We start from the raw sequence: 16,150 nt of genomic DNA, 5'->3' as shown, positions 1-16,150 counted from the left end.
ATAATGAGACATTTCAGCTAAGATTATTTAGTCTGGAGAAAAAGAACTAAAAAAAACTTAAGGTACTGTTTTAATATGTCCTTCCCTCTTCTGACACTGTCTTGCTTCTTAAGGAGATGCTGTAGGGTCAAGTGGCCCCAAAATTTAGGTTTAGTAAAAAACCTACAAGCAACAGAAATGTTTCTATGGCTTTTTAAAAATTCCATTGGAAATAATTTGTCTAATACTACAAATAAACTAATACCCCACTGCAATGCTTACAACCAAAACTTACAGAATTATGACATGGTAAAAATGGTAAAATTACCTTTCATTACTAAAATATCAGAAGGCTTCAAGAAGTAGCAAATCTAGTTGCGTATCACAGCATGCTTTTGTTCAGTGGATTTTACTATATCTTCTGATTTTTGATAGTGTGTAGGCCCACCTGTAAAACATACAAATGCAAATAGAATGTGCCCTAAGACATTAATCAAGCCAATAGAATCTGCTTACATTTTCATACATAATATGAACCTGTCTTGTGGGTAACATATTGTAGTATATTACATCTGATTAAGACATTTTCCTTCGTTTTCCAAGGTTGCCTGTCTTACACTTCAATCACTTACACTTCATATACTTACATTTCAATCACTACGTCCTTTTCAGAGTGAGTATAGGGGATTCAGTTTAATCATTTTCGTTTACTCATGTGGAAAGACACAGAATGAAAGCATTGAATTGCAACATTAATTAAAACAAATATAAAGCCATTTTAATTAGTCAATTGTTAATGAAGTACTAGAACAATTTTTTAAATATATTTTCTGTACAAATTTCAACTGCTCCTTGGGGTGAAGTCACCCCTGTGAAGATGGCTAGGCACCACTTAAATCCACTCTAGGGATGAGTATCATCTGGAAAAGAAAAGCTATCACTGTAAATTTGCAATCGAAGCCTAGTTCTGAGAGTTCCATTTACCCAGTCCACTGTCTGAAACAATACCATGTGACTTGTGTATTCATTCAAAACTAAGCCACACATATTGAATTTGCGCTCTGGAATAATTACAATTAACTCTATTTAGATTACAGCTATTATTCTGTGAATATTTTTGAATAAATATAGAAAACTATAAACTGTGGACAATTTGCAGCTAGAGAAAGAGGTTAAATATGTCAAATAAATTGACTATAAATTAGCTGCTCAGTTCTAAGCAGCTGAATGAACGTTGTGGTCACTGACTTGCACCAATGAAACCTACAGCTGGTTTGCAGATTGTGGTGGAGGGAAAGCAAGGAAAGGCAGGGAGGTAGAAGAAAATCAGCTGGGGGAGATGGAGGAGGCTGTTTGAAAGAAGAGGGAAGTACTATAAGAGGCTGAGAATTAAAGTAGAGAAAAACTGTTTGAAAGGAGGACAAACAATAGTTTATACATGGGAGGAAACAAACAGAAGAGGAACTTAGCTTGAAAACTGAATGATTAGTAGAGAGGTGTCAGAGGGAAGGAAAGGAGGAGGAGAAGGAAGAGGAGGAAAAGCATTCAATTCACTATGGGTGAAATCTTGGTGCCACTGAAAACAGTGGGAGTTTTGCAATTGACTTCAGCAGGGGCCAGGATTTCATCCCTGCTCTCAGTGCCTTGTGGTTTCATATATCTGAATGCCATGCTCCAGCGTTTGGAAGGCTAGATCAGCCCCCCCTCTTAAGCTGCTCTTCCTCTGTCTGTCTAAAGGCGATTATTGGGGTGGGGCAGAGAATGGAAGTTCCATTTCATAAAGGGTTTCAAGATTTCCAAATCTGGCTTTGTTCTGAACTGGAATAAAAACTGAAAATGTCAAAATTTCCTATGAAGTAAAATTCTGAAAAGCAATATTCAGTTTTGAGTCCAACTACCTGTTTCCTTTTGATGTCAACGTTTTTTTTTATATTTTGTATTATGAACTATCATAAAAAATAAATAAGCCCCCAAATGCGTAAGTTTCAGAACAAAACATTTAAATGTTTTGTTTCTAGTCTCAAAACAGGACAATTTGACATTGTTGGAACTCCCCCTCCCCCCTTTTTTTTCCCTTCAAAATAAAATTCCAGCAAAACCGACCTGCTTTTGTGTTTTGATTTTGATAGAACTTCATATTCCAAAGGAATATGGGTCAATCAAGGTTTCTCTGAGCAGCTCTCGTGATTACGTCCTATCCCTTGATTTCAAATAAGACTCACCAGAATGCTCTGGCTGTTTTGTGCTGTTCCTATGTGACGGAGCCCACTCCCTGGCTTAACTGGCTGCTTTAACTGGGTGTATGTTTATTTTTCGTCTCTTGAGTGGCACAAACCAGCTGGAGTGTCCCAATGAATTCATCCCGAAGCCTACAGATTTTGGACACTTGTGATAGCATTCAGCCCTGTGCAGAGGACCAGCACAAGGTATATGCACTGTTTACTTAGGCTTTCTAAACAGGATTTATAGGACTTAGAAAGTGCACAAATATTGTGCCGGTCTTCTTCACAGGTGTGAATTTAATCCCTAAGGAGTTGTTAGTGCTTTCATTTGTAAAATCCTAGGAGCCAATTTAGACCTTCAGTGCAAAGTGGGTATAAAACATTACTATTCATGATTTGGTAGCATTTTAATACTCTTTGCACTACTGCAAATGGGTAAACAATGTGCAGAGCAATGCTGAATCAAGGCCCTGACCCTTAAATGCTAATTAGAAGACAAATGCATGCTGTTGTGGATAAAGAATAAGGGCAGATCAAAGAAAAAAACCTCATATTACTGGCCAGGGTGACGAGGAAAAGCCTACAGCTTCTGCTCAGACATTTGTTTCTACCAAAAAAAACCCCAAAAAATCATCTTAAGCAACAAAGCATTATCTAATCATTTTGTTATTCTCAGCATAACATGACTGGCAGGGTTTCAGGAGCTGTACAAAACTGATTGCAAATAAACCTTGAAAACAGGAGACTTTGTATGTTTGATCCTTACACAAACTAAAGCTGAAGATCTAACTAATGGAAAACTTTCTCTAGCTCTTTTAATTTAGCATATGAGCCACAATGGAAGTGCTTGTTATGGCTTTTCCTCATCACCTGGGGCTTTTTGATCATTAGCTCAATTGCTTTGTTCTTTGATCTTCCCTTACTCTTTATCATAGCAGCATGCATTTTCCCCCTAATTATCATTTAAGAGTCAGGGCCCTGATTCAGCAGTGCCTTGCACCTTGTTTAGCCATTTATGCCAGTGCAAAGTGAATGAAAATGCTACCAAATCATGAATAGTAGGATTTTATACTCACTTTACACTGAGGTAAATAGTTACACCAGGTGCAGGGCAAGTCTGAACTGGGTTCCAGGACTCCACCATGTTTCCTTTGACTGACACTTACAAGGCAGAGACTGATCAACTGCTGTCATCTGGGCCAATGTAAATTACATTGCCACACTGCTGATATGGATTTTCCTGTTGCTATTATATCTGTTATGCTCCAGGAGGCTTTGAGTAATTGATTTATACTCATGTGTGTTTTATACTATTGGTAGATACTGGATAGTCCTCTACTGTCACAGAGATTGATGCTACATTTTTAATCACGGATTTATTGGCTTCTTAAATGTTGGTCTAAGGCTATGCTATTTTTCAGGAGGAGTTTCCTCGGAAACTTTTGATGGTCAGTTCTGCATGAATGCCGGCCTGAAAAGGAATCCAGTTGGGTTAATGAACTAGGAGAGCCTGCAAGAGTTAAATCTAAGAGTAGATGCTGGTAGAAGGCAAAGACAGAGGATCCCAAATTTGCTATAGTGTGGTCCTCCTCTTAGTAGTATCAAGGACCATCCTCTTCTTTATTTGCAAGTATAGAGACCACTGTGTCTTGCATTTACAATCCCTCCATATCTTTCTAGCAGCTACAGTAGTTGCTTACTCGCTACCATTAGGGAATTATGCATTTTTAGTTGTCCTTAAAGCAGTGTGTTTTATCCAACAAAAATAAGTGAATCATGTTGTCTCCCTTTGCTTTTCCTTTACTCTCCCTTAACATCTGTTCTGTTCCTCTGAGCTCAAAACAAGAAGCATCAGCCAGCACCTGGTGACAAGTCACCTCTCCATGGCGCACCAGCAAGGGCTCCATAGACCACTGTTTGGAAACTGCTGTAATGGGATCTGGGACTTGGTGACCAAATACTAGGGTGATGGGCAGCACATTAGACATGCTGATAGATATAAAACTTAACTAGCACATGCAAAAATGTCTGAGAAATTGGGAGATGCTTGTTGGAGCAGTTAATTAACTCTGGCTCGGGTCACAAGCCGAATTTGTCCAGCCATGAAAAGGAAAGGGCTATGATCACCCAGGGGAGGGAAGCCCTCCCTGCTAGCACACCCACAGGAGGTCCCTGAAGTGCGAAGGGAACACTAGTGCTGCTGCCAGAGGGGCACACCCACCCAAAAGGATACATGGGTTGGGACATAGCCAGGGTACCACTCCCCATACACAATGGCTGGCGACTTAAAGGCCATCACTGGAGAGAAGGGGTATACCTTTTACACAGGGGTCCCAAGAGCCATTGTGGAGTTGGCCCCCTTCATCTTTTCTGGAAGCATCACACCTCCCTGTGATAAACTGGCATCATGTGGTACAAACTGATCACCAATCCATTCTCTCCCTACTCCTCTCCCCAAAGATCCACTGGCTTTATGAGCCAAACCTTACCCCATAATCTAGGACACTGGGGTCACAGATATATGGTAGGCACCTTTTGCTTGAATAAGTAGAAGCTAGCTCAACCCTAAAAAGGCCAGTTCACACCAGAACAGCAGCTTTACACAATCATATCCCCAACATAAAAGACCCCTAATATCTAAAAACACTTTCCTTTATTCACTTGCTATGGAGGAGAGATGCTTTTGCACAATTTGTGGCAGCATAGTCAGCTGAAACCCATGCCCAAGTGTCCAGGCAGAATTTATGTTCTTTTGCTTTCTTATTTCCATTTTGGATTAGCAATGCATGTCTTTGCTCTGCAATTTAAGAGATTGAAGTACAATGGTACAAAGAAATCTGTGCAGAGGTGCTTAACTTTAAATGAGCAACGGTACTATATAGAAGTATTAGTTTCCAAATTGCTTTTCCTTGCATGGGAGATTGGCACAGATACTCTGGAAGCACCACAGCACATTGGGATTGCCAGATGAAATGAACAACCCCCTTCCCAGTTCAGAGTGAGGATGTCGACAGTGCTGTGCAGTGACGGCGCTCTTGTTTGCTGAGTGCTACTATGTCACTTCTACAGAATACACTTGCTCTCGCGGTATTGAAGACTCAGCCCTTTGGGTATCGTAGACAAACTGCACACTTCCATGGACTTGTACTCTAAATGTAATCTGAGCACCACTTATTCTCTGGAAACCTCAGCTGAAGAGTGAAATAGTGTTTGCTTTCTTGAAAATGAAGGGCGAAATGTGTGAACAAGGCATAGTGATGTTCAGAGATCATTCCATTATTTATAGCAGCAGGTTCTGAGAATTCTAATATTTACAGGGAAATGTATTATTCCACATTCAATTTGCTTTAGTTACTTTATGTTGTTTCATAGAGCACCAGGTCTCTGTAGAACCAATTGCTCATGAGCCCTTCCACTGTATTCTACAGACTTCCTCTCAGCATATCTTGGTTTACTTTCTCTATAATAGTTGGTGCATTTTATCCTGAATCATCCAGGCTACTTTATAAAGACAGAGTCCAATTTTCAAACTAGGTGACTATTTTAGGACGGCCATTTTCCCTTTTGACTAGTCACATCAACACCACAACATCTGTAACAAGATGGGAAAGTGTCTGTTGATCCGTGCTGTCAGCAGGTGCTAGGGACATTGCCATGTTCTACAGACTCATTGCATCACATAGGGCAATGTGCAAAGTTCTTATTCCACGTTTAGGAGAAGAGGTGATTTAATGGAAAATGGCAGCTTCTTAAGATACATTGGTTTAACAGCTTCAGATACTTTGCACCAATAATATAAGAGGGAGGAAATGCCTGAAGGATGTTAGACATTAGTATGGAACTCATCTCTCTTTATATGTTAATCTGCATTTGTTTTTTGTTTTTTTTTTAAAAAAACAAACCACTCCAATTTTATAGAAATATTTTGATAGAAGTCTATAAACATAAAATATTAGCTCTTATACAGACCATAAAACCTTGTGCTGACTTAGAGGATAAATATGTATTTAACGATATTCCATCCAATTCTTTCCTTTACCACAGCACTGAGGGTTTTTTGGTCATTTTTAGTCTTACATTGTATATGTCGCCTTTTTTGAAGAGCAAGTGTGATTTCCTCTAAATGGTTATATGAAGCAAAGGTTTGGTTAGTCTGTCCGTACCCATCTGTCGTCTCATTTTATACTAAGATTGTCAGATCTATGGACACACAACCCTAACCTTTTTCTCCTTGGTACACTCCTTAACTCCATTCTGTACTCAAACGTTATTTTTCTCTTAAACTTTGGTCATCATATTGGATAGTATACAAAGTCAGCATGATACACCACAGTCTGCAATAAACACTAATTACCTAGTGTTCTGTATTGTTGCACTTACATCTTACTAACTGACAGATACTTGCACTGATACCAGTAACTTGGACATGATTACAGCTGTCTGGAAAACAGAATTTCTATTCCATGGGAAATTCTGAGATTTTGACACCTGTTTTCATTCACAATTAGGAGGAAAATTCAGAATATTTTCACAGAACTAGACGTTCCAAAAAAATTGCAGTTCAGAAATGCTAAAGCAAGAAGTTTGTACATTTTTGACTGAAGCATTTTAAAATAAAAAAAACATTGTTTTGAATTGGTATTTTGAATTAAAATGACATTTTTAAGTCAACAAACCATTTCAAAACAAAATTTTCATTTAGTTTCAAAATATCAGCTTAAAAGAAATATTTTTGTTTTGATTATCTTAACAGAACATTCAAATATATTGATAAAACTGACATTTTCCTAAAGAAACAGACTTTGATGAAACCACATTTTCCATGAGAAAAGATTCCAATTGAAAAATGTCAATAAGCTCTATATATGACACACACCAAGAAAGCAGAAAATGAGTTGCTTTAGAAAGTTGTTCATTTGCACACACACAATATTGTTGATGGGGATTATATTAGTTTATATAACAAATACATTTCTGGTTTTGGTTTTTTTTAAAGATTACTCCTTTTTAAAGATCTCCTCCTTTTTAAAGGTTAAATTTTGTATCCCATTAGGGCTTTCTTCCAAAATCACCTAGCACAACTTTAATCAAGAATGTTTTGAAATACAACAGAGCCTCAATAAATTGTGAGTATTATAGATCTTTTTTTTTTTTTTTTTTTTTTTGCATGTCAAATACTTGGTTAGAGGGTATGATAGAATAATTCACCCCTTTTAGAATGTAGGCTGATCAGCTAGTTTTAATGTGCAGAAATTATTTTGAATTGAATTGGAATGGAAATGCAAAGTATTTTATTCTTAAGGCTGGGATTTCTCTTTTCTATTGGATGTTGCAAATTAATTTAATCTTAATTAATTGGAGGTTTTGCATGCTGTCCATTTTTCTGGATAGCACTAACGCAATGTTACACACTTTTCATGGGTAAGTACACTTGGAATCAAACATTCATTCTTTAATTCTCAAGGGAGAGGAACTGCCTCTTGTTATGTATTTATACAATGCTTAGCACAAGGAAGCCATGACCTCAGTAGTACAAATAATAACAATATAAATGTCAAATCAGACTGCTACAACGAAGTTAAAACACAGATTGATTTATTTCTATCATCTATGACACCTCCATAGATATATAATGGACTTCAGCTAATCTCAGCAAAATGCAATATGTTTTCCACATCACAATAGAGATTAGCAGAGAACTAAATGTAGACACTTTTTTTTTGTATCTGCTAGAGCACACTGCTAAACTCTACTAGTCTAAAAGGAGCTGTAACATCCAAACAAGATGACTAAGAATTTGTCTACACTGACCCACAATTCAGAAAACAAGATGTGAATAACAGTGCGCACCAATGCTGCACTGTAACTTCCCCGTATGGATGCTGTGGGCATGAATTTAAAGGTCCCTAAAAGGACTACATTAGTGAAAATTAGGGACCTGTAAATTCATGCCCACAGTGTCCACATGGGGGAGTTACAGTGCAGCACTTTGGTGCATGCAGCAATTCATATCCTGATAGTCCAAATTGCAGAGGTGTTTAGACATGGCCTTAGTCACTAATTACATCAGGTCCCTCCTGTTTATTAGAGTCACAAAACTGTGAAAATACCAGAACTGGCCAGGAAAATTTCTAAACTACAGATTTATTTACCGTTGGGATCAGAACAACTGCCCATGGTGAAGAAAGATTGAAGGATATGATGAAGTGATTTCTTTCCCAAACTAATGGTTTAGTAGGTGCATCAAACATATTTCTGAAGTGAGATTGGTAGTCAAAATACATAACCTACTGAAACTGTAGACTACTCAATCCAGGAAGAACCAATTCATTTTATATCCGGCAAGTAGTTATTGTAATTGTATTGTTATTGACTGGAACAGTTTGTAGTTCTGATATATTTAAATTCTGGTTTTCTTTTTAAAAGAAAAAATATAAGTATGAAATATTAAGTTTACAAAATGAATCAGACTATCATGATCAGAAAACAAATACTATACAAATAATACCTAGGGTGAAAACTCCCTTTAACTTCAATGTGGCCAGGATCTCATCCACAGAGTGTACATTATCTGACTTCAGCCTTTGATAGTTTGCTGAAAGCAATAAGAATACTTTGTATAACCTAGAAATTTCTGTTAAAGTTAATGGGAACTGGACATCCAAATGCATAGACAGCCTTCAAAAACTCTGTCTTATTTCTTGATTTATTCACTAACCTCAACTAGGTGCATAAACATCAAATCCATTTGAAACAGATATCGCTGTCAAATTATGGATATACTTCTGTTTCATATGTGAATTTATTTTAATGATTTCCTAATATCCAATATTCCTTCTTAATTAAGAAAATTAGAAATTCTCTATTCCATTGTGTGATTTTTATCTATATTGGAAAATGGAGGCAAGAAATCACTGAAGCAGATAGCTGAAACTAAATTCAACATAGATCAATGAACGGAAGTTTCTCAGTAGGATGCCTGCAGCTGATCACTCACTGAACTTGAATGGATACAGAAGTGCCTACTGCACAAAATCAAAAAGGCATTCAAATTTAAGCTACAGCTAAATTCAGTGTAAGTGACTGTCCAGATTCCTTATATTGAATCATTCTGCTCTATAATCTCATGGTTCAGTTAGTCTGAAAATAGCTCTTGATGCAAATTCATTAGTGTACAAAAGACACATCATAGTAATCTAGATTGTAAGATCCTGGGAGCAGGGAACTTGTTTTATATCTGTATAAAATGATATTTCCACCGATAACTCCACATGAATGAATGAATGAATAAATCCATTCGTACACTGTATCTGGGATGAACAGTTTCCAAATGAAACTGAAGTACGTTTCAGAATGGCACTAAAATAATTATAAAATAGTTTTGCGATTTGTCTATCAACAGCATGCCCAGCAATGAGCAATACTCTTCATATGTTCCCATCATTGCTAAAAGGATGACAGTTAACAGTTGATGGCAGTCTTGGCTATTAGCTCTCTTCTGTTTCACTTAGTTTCTAAAATTACCTTCATAGCAATTCAGCTCTTATCTCAAGATCCATAGTGAATCTAACATGCTGTGGTGGAGCTTCCTGTAGCAGCAGCACTAGCCCCAAGGTTTGTTGCAGCCAGACACTGACCTGTGAAGGCTCAGATGTATCACCGTTAAATAAATTAGAGGCTATATTAATAATTGATGTATGGACCATAAATCAGTCTCTGGAGGTGACCTGGACCTTACAAAGGTAGTGTGACGACTGCAGCTACTGTTTAATCATGGGATTCAGTTAAATCTGCTACTGCCATTTAATTTCCATGACAGACATGGGTTTACAACTACAAGTCCCTACCTCTGGCTTGTTTTTATAGCATGTCCCAGGATCAGTTTGTACAGACATGAGCCTTCTGTATGAGGCATTTAGTTCAATGATGCAGGAGCGGACATAGAGACCCTGTACGAGCTGTGGCTTGTATTTTGGGAGCTTGACTGGTATTATTCGCATCTCCTCATTAAACTTTGCTATTGCCCTACTACTTCCTTCCTTTTGAAGCCTTTAATTATTTATTTTTTCTCTAAAACAAACATAGAAACAAACCCTAAACCCCTCCTTGGTCTGTTGCAGCTTTGTACCCTCTCTTTTTTCAGCCTTTTCCTAGCAAAGCAAATAATTTCTAAACCATTTTTACCTTTGGAAAGAAAATAACTCCAACAGGAAGTAAATCAAATGCAGGTTAATACCAATTTCATAAACTAACGTCCTGAACCCTTAAAATCCTGCCTGCTCTATAGGGCATTTCCCTAGCATTCCTTTCAATAACATTGAGTTCTTGTAAATAATGATATGCTCATTGCATCGAAAGGTGGAATTTATGGTGCACAAGCTGTATAGCTACAATCATACTTTGCCATTTTATTCCATGGTCAGATCAGATTTCTCAAGCTATCCAGGATCTAACTGTCAACTTCTGGATGGAAGAACTCGAGGTGCTGCAGAAATAGCATTGGTGGTGCAGTAATGACCCTGAGTACAAGATGGCTGTACTATGAGGGAGTACCAGTTATACCTCTTAGATAGGGAGAGCAAGTAGACCTCTCCTGGGGCATAGCAGGGTTTATGCCTTTCTAAGGGACTTCATTTCAACCTGCCAACACCCACATGTAGGGTGGAATGTGTGACAAAGCCCCAAAATGAAAGCAACAAAAAATATTAATTTAGGAAACTTAAGGTACTGGGAGATTAATTCTTTTCATATAAACAATCCATTCTAGACCCTTAGTTTTGTGATCCTATACTTCCAATGAACAATTTTGAACAATAAGAATGAGGGGGCATCAAATGTGTCTGTGTGTGCAGGTCTCTTTGGGGCTAAAATGAGGGAGAGCTCTCAAAATGAGAGACAACTGAGAGGTATGCTATGCTATATACAGCCAGGCATTGCTGCTCAGGCAGTGCCACCTGGTCTCCTGACCTCACAAGGCTCATCCTTAAAGAAGGCATACCTGAGCTCAACATCTGAGCTGGGAATGGAGGAAGCAACTGTCTCAAGCCCCTAAAGTACAAGACATGGGGAAATTAAGCAGCAACTTTGGTTGGTTCCACCTAAGTGCCCTTATTTTTCTTTGCCTGCAGGACAATGAGGCCCTGACCTTTACTTACCTGTTCAGTTCTGATCAGATTATGAGCCTGGCTGCACCGTGGAGAACAAGGGCTATTCGCCCAATACTCTTTGCTGCAAGCAAATAAGTTGGTGATGAGTAGGGACTGGGAGGAACCCTGCACTCACTGGCCATCATAGCTTGTTGGGTGTATATGCAGGAGGTGGGAGGCAGAGGGGGAAGGGGGTAAGCTGCTCTATTAAATGGAGTGGGGCAACATACTCCTCCCTCAAAACAAGGGGGAAATAGAGGATGAACTGTAACTCTCAGAGTCCCAATTCATTCTCTGGTCTCTCCATGTGTTGCCTCTTACTCAGGACGGATTGAGAACACACAGTCTAGCCCATCATAAGCCCTTGAATGTGTGGGGGTGTAGATGTGGGGAGGAGTGTACAATATGCCAGAGAAGAGAGTTGGATTCTCCTGGCTCATGCAAAGATGTGAAGGACCCTCAGCCCAGGATGAAGAGTTAGAGGTAATACTTTCTTCTCAACATCCCATTGTTTCAAAGCTTACTTGAACATTAATTTCAATACCATTTGTAAGTTAGAATGGAATATCACACAGTGCCTTCCTTCTACTTAGATCAAGTCCACTATCGCTTGGACACCTTGACATAAGTGATCATATGATCACCAGGGTGCAGGCCACAGCTTATATCAATAAAACCCTTTTCATTTTAATCATTTTGCATTATCATGGGTCTTCTTTGGCCATCCCCCCAGCGTTCCAAATTTTGACCTTCCTTGTTAATGAAATGGCAACTTTTATATCTATTTTAATTATCAAATTACATCTGCTTAAAGCGATCAAACTAAACAGTGGAAGTTGTACTCATTTTTACTACAAATGATTTGGTTCATGAAGTTTTGATTATAATAAGGACCTACAGTAAGTGACAGGCACTGTACTAGTCAAAGCAGAATTACCTAGTCAAAAAGAAAATGGCAAGCAGTGTCTACAGAGAAGTTTATGTCATTTCCCAGTAACTTAGATTTCTATAGCTGCAAATACATATGTAAAATTACTTTTAAATTATACTAGTTTAACTTTCATGTTTTGGTATTTTAGGCCCAATAATTTACTATTAAATATCAAATACTTCATATCAGAAAGGTTATGTTTGTTCATGTCAAATGTTTTTTATTTGATGACACTTCAGTTTCTACACAGGCCTGAGGAAGGGGCATTCCTAAACTGCAGGCTCGAACTACTTAACTGGACATTTTATGGACATCAAAGCTTAAGAGGGATGTAACAGACACAGCTGCAGCTCCACCATGCACCACTTGGTTAGACTGACACGTGTTTTGTGATGAGATATTACCATTCAATGGGTCAGTGGGTTGTGTTTCTTGCTGTGTCTCGGTGAGATCTTTCTGGTTTGGATCAGAGTTAGTGAATGTCTCCGAGCTGGATGCGCTAGGAGGAGAGTCGAAAGTTATAACTTGTAGGACGAAGGATCTGGGAGTGGAGCTTCTTGATAAAGGTGTGTCATCACTTCCCTGACTAATCTCATTTTGTGTCCTTGTTGTTTCCTCCTGTGATTGTGCATCTGCGGATTTTCTGCTTTGGTCTTTTTGCTGTTCACCAACATTTCTCACAAGTTCTTCTACAGAGAGGGAACAAAATGTGTAAATTAGATATGAAATATAAGATGCAGTTGCTTTGATTTTTAAGCCATGGCTCTGTCCTAGAGTTGGAGTTAGAAACATGGTGCACATGGGAATTCTTTGTCACTTTTAGTGTTAATGCATGTGCACTAGTTTGTTTAAAGTAGGTCAAGTTCTGATCCCAGTTACACAAGTGCAACAGAAGTGGTGGCAGCTGGATTTGCTGTTTGAACTTTAATCAGTACTTTCATCTGCCGCTGGAGTGTCATGCATTCCAGGAAAAGCAGCACACATGGGAAGGGAAAGGATGGAACTAGGACTGCTTAGAACAGTTGCATTTAGCAATGCTGTTTATGGCACAAATGCTAGAGGGAGCAAAGCTCAGCAGCTCCTGAGATAGGTAGACAGGGGAGGGTCTTGCAGAAGGAGGGGACTTCAGGAGTGAAGAGAGATGTGGCAGATCTGGAGGAGAAGGAACGAACCCTGAAGGGAGGAATAGCGCACCAGGGAGAGGGCAAAACTGGTGGAAAGAGAATTCAGGATGGAGAGAGTTATAGGGGGTTATACTATAACAAAACTACTACTGCTGCTGCTGACAATAATGTCAACAGTGGGTAGGGGACAAATGTAAAGGGAATAGTGCTTTTGGAGGACAGACAGTGAGGGAAGGCGAAGACTGATCCAGGAGGACAACACTCAGTTGCAAGAAGAGAACTGGAGGTAGGGAAAGAAAGGTTGGGGGGATGGCACAGAACTCGGAAAAGGATAGAGAGAACAGGGGATGGAGAAGACTTGTATGGGAGGAGATAGAGAGCACACTTCGGTGGTGGGGATAGAATTGCTGATAAGAAGATGGTCAAATGGCAAATGAGGACAGTTTTTCCTATTATTAGAACACCTGGTTTTCTTGTCTCTTAGGTTCAGCTTTCAGATCCCTTGATACTCCCACAACATATGTAAAATACCCCCCATTTTATAAAATGATGAGCATTCAAATTTGAACTGTAACTCCATGAACTCTCTGGAGATTATTGTGTGATTTCCCAAGCCCAGAGTTTTCCCCATTATTAAAGTAGGAAAGCAGGCACAGCAATATGGTTCCAGGGCAGCTAGTATGATATTGCTAGCCTGACTGAGAACCAACTTCAGTTCTGTGAGTGACCAAATGTAAACCCAGAGCAAAACTGATCACATAGTAATATGCAGAGGTAGAAGCATCTCTGCAGCACAGGTTGTAATCACATTACCACTATAAGCAGAATTTATCACTCCATACCACTCTCCTGAATCCTCAGGGCATGTTCTTTTGGGGTGCAATTTGGTCTACGAGGTGGGAAGGAGAAGAAATGTTCCTTCCAAATATGAGGCAAGTTCACTAGCTGTTTCTAATATATGGAAGCTTGAACAATTCTTTCCTTTCTTTGTCAGTTCTCATGATTTTTTAAGCAGGTTATAGCTTTAAAAAAAAAGGGACGAACTTCACGTTTGGTTTATTGATTCAAACTGCTTACAAACGTTAGAGAGCCAGGAAATTTCTCTAGATTCTATAACTGAAGGTACTTATGATCTCTTCTTAACTATTGCTTCCTCTAGAGACTGCTACATAGCTGCTAGGCAGAACTGGCTGCGTTAAAAGACCTGCAGATGATATTTGGAAAGACGAAATCTGTAGGTGTAATTTGGAAGCAATTTTCATGCAGTTCTACCATGATATATTAATTAAAGCAGTTGTCATTCATGGCATAATCTACCTAAGGCTTTTGTTCCAAAGAAACTAATTTACATACTGTACTTGCTGATGAATATATGCTTCCAAATGGCAGAGCTACAGCATTTTCCTTGACTTTCTCAGAAAGCCAAGGAAATTCCAAGGCAGAAAAACAATGTTTTAAGATGTATCAATAAATTGAGGAAAAAAACCTTAAAAGAATGCTGAACTATAAAACAAAATAGAAAATAGAAAAAATGGAAATTTTAAATTAAGGTAATACTTAACGAAGAAAATAAAATAGATGTTAGAAAGTATGTATCATTAACGTCAATCAAACAATCTTAGCCCATCCTTACTGTGAAAAAATAGAAACTGGAGATAATCCTCCATCTATAACATAGTGTGGGGGCAGAGTTAAGGTTAAGTGTTCTTAAAAATGCATTTCAATGCTTTCCATTTTTAAAGTTCATGTTAATATACGATTTCTAATTTTGAGGATGATATAACGTTATTTTAAGATGTTAAATTTAAATTTCTACTACTACTTCAACTCAGGGTTAACAAAGGTTTTCTGCTGGGAAATAGGTGAATTTTTTGGCAGACTTGAGATGGTGTTTCAGGAAAATTTCAGAACAGAATTTTAGTTTGCTATGGTACAACTGGTGTCTGTACTGCTCTAATTCATATCAGAAGACAACCTTTGAAATATTCTCACCTCCAATATTCCCACATGTCTCAGTCTGCACAGTGAAAAATTGAGCATCTTAGAGTTGGTCTTGGGAAAAAAGTCATTTCTGTTCTCCAAACACTTGGGCTGACAAAGGAAGATCAGCAATTTCATCTGAACATTATTGAAGGCCTGTTCTTGTTTATTATTGTACTGGGCCTTGGTTTCTAAGAGCGCCTCCTACTAGTTGAGATCAGTTATGTATTTATCTAGACATTTACACCATGATCATGACTGGTTGAGTGAATGCCTACAGTCGGTGGCATCTGAATCACAAAGTAGGACAGTTAGTGTGTGGCTGTTTATCTTTGTTACTAAGGGCTTGTCTACAAGAAGGGGTTTGCTCGTTTTAAATGAATCTGAGATTGTTCACACACAACATTGTGCCACCTTAATTAAATTGGGGAAACATCATATCTTAAGTTAAACTAGTGTAACTATGTACAAACCAGGCTTAACAGACGTTAGTAGATGGAAATATGGGAAACCTTATTATTTTTGATTCTATGAACATACCATAGAATTTTGGATACCATGGAGTGGAAATTGTAGGTAAATGTTGGCCTTTGTATGGCAACCATTTTATGTCTGCTCAGCCTGATAGCCAAAAAAAGTCTGCTATTCTTATCTTGACAAGCACAAATTATTTGAATATTAGCACTAAATGTTTGGTTTCTGACTCTACTATCACCCTTGGTCAACTGTTAGCTAACTTGCTAGCTTAATTTACACAGTAATTTTGAT

At 38.3% G+C, this 16,150-nt stretch overlaps 1 protein-coding gene across 3 annotated transcripts in view; it reads right to left on the bottom strand.

Moving 5' to 3' along the window:
• The window catches only part of PDE1A (phosphodiesterase 1A), a 245,129-nt gene that overhangs the window by 3,753 nt on the left and 225,226 nt on the right, over positions 1 to 16,150 (bottom strand). For 2 of the 3 annotated variants that reach the window (XM_067549081.1, XM_067549083.1), the window contains one exon: positions 11,032 to 12,967. In XM_067549081.1, coding sequence (XP_067405182.1) covers positions 12,570 to 12,967 — 398 coding nt within the window. In that variant the 3' untranslated portion in view covers positions 11,032 to 12,569. Of the gene's footprint in view, positions 1 to 307; positions 428 to 11,031; positions 12,968 to 16,150 lie in introns of those variants that run through there. The other variant, XM_067549082.1, reaches the window with a different exon arrangement.

The sequence above is a fragment of the Emydura macquarii genome, unplaced genomic scaffold, assembly GCF_026122565.2.
Source record: "Emydura macquarii macquarii isolate MOO-44397 ecotype Brisbane River unplaced genomic scaffold, CSIRO-AGI_Emac_v2 contig_1253, whole genome shotgun sequence".
Classification (NCBI taxonomy): Eukaryota; Metazoa; Chordata; order Testudines; family Chelidae; genus Emydura; species Emydura macquarii.
Note: the sequence above shows the minus strand (reverse complement) of the source record. Positions and strands in the feature narration are given on the sequence as shown.